This window comes from Gossypium hirsutum, chromosome D01 (assembly GCF_007990345.1).
Source record: "Gossypium hirsutum isolate 1008001.06 chromosome D01, Gossypium_hirsutum_v2.1, whole genome shotgun sequence".
Lineage (NCBI taxonomy): Eukaryota > Viridiplantae > Streptophyta > Magnoliopsida > Malvales > Malvaceae > Gossypium > Gossypium hirsutum.
This window is the reverse complement of record NC_053437.1, coordinates 23,277,680-23,284,847: the sequence shown is the minus strand read 5'-3', so window position 1 is coordinate 23,284,847 and position 7,168 is coordinate 23,277,680. Positions and strand designations below refer to the sequence as shown.

Genomic DNA, 7,168 nt, shown 5'->3' with positions numbered 1-7,168 from the left:
AAATTTTAATATATTTGTAGATTTCAAATCAATTTGGGTCACGCTATTTATTATCGTGAGCTTACATAGACCCAAATTGACATTAAAAGATATTTAGTTGGAGAGGTAAGTTGTTATCCTATTAGTATTTAATGAATTGATTACAAGCATAACTCTTATTTTTTTAACCATAAATAATCATTTGTAGTTTCATGGACACTGTAATAGGTCAAGGACACATGTAGTACTACTAAGGGATGTGACAAAGGATACTTATAAACTAGGGAGGGCTTACACGATCAACGTATGCTTTCATATTGTTGTATGGAAGCATTATGCTTGGGTGATGTAGTAGTTCAACATGTGGCAACCATGTTAAGATTTGTGCCTTGAGTGCAGTTAATTTCATCATTATCTACTTGTCATTTTCTTGAACTTAATGAATATATAGATAAAAATCACATGTTTATGTAATATTCTTTGTATGATTTTCCTCAATGGTTTTTACATGTAAAAAAATGAATAAACAAATATTGACTCATTGGTACCTAAGATTTGACTAATATCAAGTTGCATTAAATGGTCGAATTATAATTCAAAAAGGCAACTTATATTAGCTGGTTATCTAATTTGCATGTAGCCTATGAAACTAGGTTGAGAAAATGATTCATGTCAGGACTATTATGTCGTATATAAGTCTAATTGGAGAGATAACTTGTCTTAGCTATCAAAGCTGAATTGACTATCAGAAATGGAGGCATATATGTGATTATTTAGACTAACAATACGCTAGGCATGGCCCAAGTTGAATTTATATTTTATCCATTTATGGATTTATTCACTTGTGACATTCATGGTGTAACTTACCTAAATATTGAGTAAGTGAATGACCATGTATGTATAACTTGTGTGCTTTGATATATTGAAAACTTGTACTCTCAAGGTAGTGAGCCAAAAGCTGGTATGTTGGGTACATGACTTGTGCAAGGTATGACTTCACTTATAATAATAGAATCATTGCTAAATAAAAGGTGTCGAAACCGTTTTTTGAAAACAAAAATTTAGTTGTCGACTTTTTAAAAATAAAACTGGAGTCGCCACCGATCCTTTATTAAGGTGTGACCGGCCCACCTTAAAATTATTTTGGTCTGCGAATTTTGAAAACAGGTTCGGGAGTCAGTTACGCACGAGGAAGGGTTAGCACCCTCGTAATGCCCAAAAATCGGTACCAAATTGACTATTTAATGTCTTAGTGTCAAAAGTTAAAAAAGATTTTAAAATAAGCTTGAATGATGAAATTTGCAAAAGGATAATCAATTGTTCAAGTCATGTAAAGAAATCGAGTCCCAATACGTTAGGGTACAATTCCTCATAATCCCCAAACTTGAATATCACTTTTATTTTATACGAAAAATCTTCATTTCGAGAAAGTAACATGCCACACCCAATGCGTTAGGGCACAACAAGTTAAGTTCCCAAAAATAATTTTTATGCATTTTGAATAAAAAATATTAAAATATTCTCGGTCATTTAGGATTGACAAAGAAAATCAGAACCCAATACGTTAGGGCTCAATTTCCCTCGAGAATCCCAAACTTCCAATAATGCTTTTATTCAAAAAAAACCTTTAAATCAAGAAAATAACTTTGATGAATGGTTAAAACCAAAATACATTTTCAAAAAGGGTATGTCAAAGAGTTAATATACAATATGATACAGATACTATAATTTAAAGCATATATACATAAATATTTACAAATATATATACAAGTGTAGTAAATGAATCTGCAGGTAGATATGCATATATACTCAACACATATACAATTATACATAAAAAAGACAGAATGTGATATATGTATATATATATAATGCATGTAGGTGTGAATGTGAAAATAAAAGTATATACATACGTTAATGCACATATATAAGTATACAAATGAATAACAAAATTCATAAAAATTTCCCAAACATGCATATATAAAAAAACATATGTATTATAAAATGTAGATGTATACACATATATATATACATATTTATTTTAAAAAACTATGGAAACAGAATATATATACAAATGTATAAAATATGTGTATATAAGAACTAAAATATGTATGTATATATGTATCTATTTTTTAAAAATGTATAAGTATATATGTACACATATATAAAGTATGAGAAAATAAAAAATGAAAAAAAACCGTAAAAAAGAAAAATTAAAAAAATGAATGTGGTAATAATAGTAATAATAATATTACTAATAACGATAAATAAGATAAAAATAAAAAATAATATATAAAAAAATAGTATAGCATAATTATGATAAAAAACAAAAAAAATGGATTAAATTGAGTCAAAACAAAGAAGTGGGGCGAATTTAAAATGAAATTAAAAAAAGAGGGGCACTTGAATGCGCGCGTAACAGTGGAGGACCATAAGGGAAATTATCCCGTCCTTCTAAAACGCTGCGCAGCGACGAGCCAAATTGAAGTAAAAATAAAATCTGCTGCTCAATTTAAAAAAAACAAAACAGGCAGGATGGTATCTAAGAGGAAAAATGGATGGCAACTCTTCAGAATCTTCAAGAGGGGGATATTGAATGGAGAGCTCATTGGATGCTGTCAGATGAGATCTTATATAGGTGTGGAGATTTTGATTGGGTCCCTTTACTTGGGATTTGGGGGGCTATTGGCTATGCACCGTTATTGGTACTGAGACAGTATAGGTCAAGGCAGTTCGTACCAACAACCCATGGATTAGCTCAGTGTGAATTCTCGTATAAGTGTGATGGTTACAAGAAGAAGATACGAGAAATGACTAATTCTTGGAGGCAGACTCGCCGATTGAAGAGGTTGGCAGTAGGTCCATCAATGACGCCTGAATATATCGAGTGGCTTAATAGAAGGATCAATGATAACATACCTGTACCAGGTCAAGGAGACAGTCAATTTGTGGAAAAGCATGTACATATGGTCCCTTCTGAGCTAGAAATTATAAAGCAAGATTTTGAAAGAAGAAATTCTGAGCTTGAGAAGAAGATAGAGCAAATGGAAGGGGAGAAGATGAATTTAAGGCTGAACATAGATGTTCAGAAACTGGAAACCGAAGGCCTGAGAAAAGGGAAGCGCAAAGTCGAGGAAGACCTGAACAGCTTGAAGACGGATTATAAGAGATTACGTTTGTCAGTGAGAACTGCTGGGTTGGGAAAAACCTCAGAGCAGTGGCGTCAAGAGGTTCAAGAAGAAAAGGCCAAGGCCGATAGGTGGGAAAAGAGATTTCAGGAGGCTCAAAAGCAAAATAAGTCATTTGAGAGGAGTTTGTCAAAAAGCCAGAATGAAAGAGATAAACTAAAGGCTAGAGTGGCCGAACTTGAGAAGATTATTTATCAATACCGAAATCAAAATTCAGTGGCGGAACTGCAAGCAAGTTTAAGCAGGATTGAGCAAATGAAAAAAACTATAGAGGAATTAGAGATAGCATCGCAGAACTATGAAGCCAGGATTGAGCATCTGGAAGCAAACGAAGATCATCAAAGTGAACAGCTTCACTATCTCCAGGATGAAGTTGCAAGAAGGGATCACATTATGGGAGAAGCTGTGGTTCAGATTCAAGGGGTAGCTGAGCACTTACAGACTCTGGAAATACAGGCTGATATACTAAGTGTGAAGTACGAATCAGAATCAGATCAGGGGCAGAAGTTGGCATCATTACTTAGGGAGATTAAAGTTCTAAGTATTAGGGCAAGGCCTTATTTATAGCCATTTTATGTAAAGAAATTTTTTCTCTAGTAAAGTTTTCTGAGTGGAATTGAATTATAATTAACGCCTTTTTTTCATTCACCTCATGCATCGCATCATATGCATTAGCATCGCATTATATACATTAAAGACCTTTATTAAATCCTAATAAGTCAAAATCATTGCTCAGTTAACCTGGAAACCAACCAACCAACCCGACACCGATACGACACTCGAGCAAAGACAAAATATATGGATCAAAGATTAGAAAAGCTCGAACAGTACCAGAAGGAGATGCGAGACCGGCTTCAGCTACAAATGTAGGAGCGGTTAGACAAGATGAAACAAGAGATGTCTGAGAAGATGCGAGAATCCCAAGAAGATATAGTGGCAAAGTTAACTCAACTGATAACTAAGGGAAGTGATAAAGGAAAGGGCCCAATGACAAATGTCGATGAGAGAAATGATGATGAACCTCTCTATCCTACAGGTTTCACCTCTCCACATATGCGAACTCAAGCTGAATACCCGCGTAAATCTACTGTCACTATCATGCCTCAGCAGTTTCGGGCTGGTATTTTGAACCTCCAAACTGGGCCGGGTTTTAATCCTGAAAATAATCATATTAACTCTGCCATTCTTGACTTTGACGAAGTGGTTGAGAAGGAAAGAGTGAAGGAGGAGTTACCGAGACAGTTAGAGGAAAGATGCAAGTGGCTCGAGGAGAAGTTCAAGGCGATGGAGGTCACTGAGAGTTATCGAGGCATTGACGCAAAACAGCTAAGTTTAGTGCCAGATTTAGTACTTCCTCATAAGTTTAAGATGCCTGAATTCGAAAAGTACAATGGGACAAGCTGCCCAGAAGCTCACATCACCATGTTTTGCAGACGAATGGCGGGATATGTTAACAACGACCAACTCCTGATACACTGTTTCCAAAACAGCCTTGTAGGGGCAGCATCCAAATGGTACAATCAGTTGAGTCGTGCCACGATTGGTTCATGGAGGGACCTGACACAATCGTTCATGAAACAATATAGTCATGTGACAGACATGGCTCCTGATAGAATCACCCTTCAAAACATGGAGAAGAAGCCGAGTGAAAGCTTCAGGCAGTACGCACAGAGATGGAGGGAGGTTACGGTACAGGTTCAGCCGCCGCTCTTGGAAAAGGAAATGACCATGTTGTTCATTAATACCCTGAAGGCACCGTTCATTACACATATGTTAGGAAGTGCCACAAAAAGCTTTCCTGACATAGTCATGAATGGAGAGATGATTGAGAACGCCATTAGGAGTGAGAAGATTGATGTGGGAGAGAGTAACAGAAGATCGGCCTCAAAGAGGAAGGAAAACGAGGTGAACAACGCGGTCATGTACAACAAGGGTTACTCGAAGTCAGTAACAGTGAGTCAGCCAGGAAAGGTGGCTACCAATCAGCAAAGCTCGTTGAGACAAGAGGTCGGTGCAAGGCGAAATACTGAGAGGCCCCAATTCACGCCAATTCCTATGTCGTACAGGGAACTATACCGAAATTTATTTGATGCACACGTAGTTTCCCCTTTCTATCTGAAGCCCTTGCAACCCCCGTATCCCAAATGGTACGATGCGAATGCACAGTGCGACTATCATGCGGGAACAACAGGGCATTCCGTAGAAAACTGTACGACCTTTAAGAAGTTGGTTGAAAGGCTCATTGGTATGGGTGTCGTTAAATTTGATGACTCGACTAAGGCAGAGAATCCATTGCCAAACCACACTGATGGTGGGGTAAATATGGTGGGCGAAGATAGAGGAATCAAGGCAGACATTGCGGATGTGAAAACTCCTTTGAGATGGGTCTGGAAGGAGATGGTGAAAAGGGGACTAATCGTCTCAGAAGGAAGTTGTGAGAGGAGGGGGAACTACTGTGAGTTCCACCATGAAGTGGGGCATGAAATTCAAGAGTGTACGGAGTTCAGAACTATGTTACAAGGCATGATGGATAATAGGGAGATGGAATTCTGTGAAGGGGTTCAAGAGGAGAACCATGTATGCGCGTCAGAGTTGGCATTGGGAGTTCCGAAGGCTAACCATCCTGTGGTCATCATCTCGTGACCTCAGAACAGTGAGGTTGGGGCACGAATAACACCAAAAGTAATCATTCAAAAACTGGTTGTGTTTGTATATAAGGAAAACAGGAGGGTTCCTTAGAATTACGATTGTAATGTGACAATCCTGGGGAAGGAGGATACAATCAGTAAAGAGGATCAGGATAAAGGAAGGCATTGCGAACAGATGGAAGATCGAGTAGAACCGATAAGAGAAGAAACTTTGGTTGGAAAGAAGAGGAATGCGGTAAACCTGAATTATGGGTCAATGAACCAATCAAAGAGGAGGAAGCTAAAGAGTTCTTGAAGTTCATAAAGCATAGTGAGTACAGCGTTGTGGAGCAGCTGCACAAACAACCAACTCGTATATCTGTACTAGCTTTACTCCTGAACTCAGAGGGACATCGAAATGCACTACTGAAGGTGCTAAATGGAACTTATGTGGCCGACGATATCTCTGTTAACAAGTTGGATCGACTGGTCGGCAATATAAGCGCTGATAACTTCATCTCCTTCAGCGATGATGAAATACCACCTGGGGGTATGGGATCCACTAGAGCTTTACACATCACTGCAAGGTGTAGAGGGTGCATATTACCAGGAGTTCTGGTAGACAACGGTTCGGCACTGAATGTATTGCCTCTATCCAAGCTCAACAGGCTACCTATGGATAGTTCACATATGAAGTCGTGCCAGAATGTGGTAAGAGCGTTTGATGGCACCGAGAGGAAGGTCATGGGAAGAATTGACATACCCTTGTTAATTGACCCAACTATATATGAGGTAGAATTCTTGGTTATAGACATTAAGCCTTCTTATAGTTGCCTATTAGGAAGGCCATGGATTCATTTAGCAGGTGCGGTACCGTCATCGTTACATCAAAAACTGAAGTTGGTGGCAGAAGGCCGGGTTGTGACGATAAATGCTGAAGAAGATATCATTGCATTTGTGACCAACGATGCGCCTTATTTGGAAACAAGTGATGATCCAATCGAGTGCTCTTTCCGTTCCTTGGAGTTCGTAAATGCAACATTCATTCGTGAGAGAAACAAGATCCCAATTCCGGGAATATCAAAGACCACAAAGATGGGTCTGCAATTGACAGTTGGAAAGGGAGCTTTGCCGAGAAAAGGGTTGGGAAGATATCTTCAGGGCCGAGTTGAGACTCCAGTGTTGAAAGACAAGCAGGACCGTTTTGGCTTAGGATACAAGCTAGATGCTAGGCAGAGGAGGATAGAGCAACAAAAGAAGTGAGAGAGAAGAAGGGCTCGTTTAACAGGTGATGAAGTCAAATGGGAACCCATGACCTTTCCTCACCTATCCAAGACTTTTGTATCAGGAGGATTTGTCTATCAAGGAATGCTAGGG

At 38.4% G+C, this 7,168-nt stretch overlaps 1 protein-coding gene across 1 annotated transcript; it reads left to right on the top strand.

Annotated features, from left to right (window-relative positions):
* Positions 1 to 2,534: 2,534 nt before the first annotated feature.
* Positions 2,535 to 3,731, top strand: LOC107921668 (centrosomal protein of 135 kDa-like). The gene has a single exon (XM_016851494.2). It carries the CDS (start codon positions 2,535 to 2,537, stop codon positions 3,729 to 3,731), a length of 1,197 nt encoding a protein of 398 aa, XP_016706983.2.
* Positions 3,732 to 7,168: the final 3,437 nt, after the last annotated feature.

Excerpts from the sequence above, each read along its gene's own strand:
- LOC107921668 (XM_016851494.2), top strand. The coding sequence starts at position 2,535 with ATGGCAACTCTTCAGAATCTTCAAGAGGGGGATATTGAATGGAGAGCT.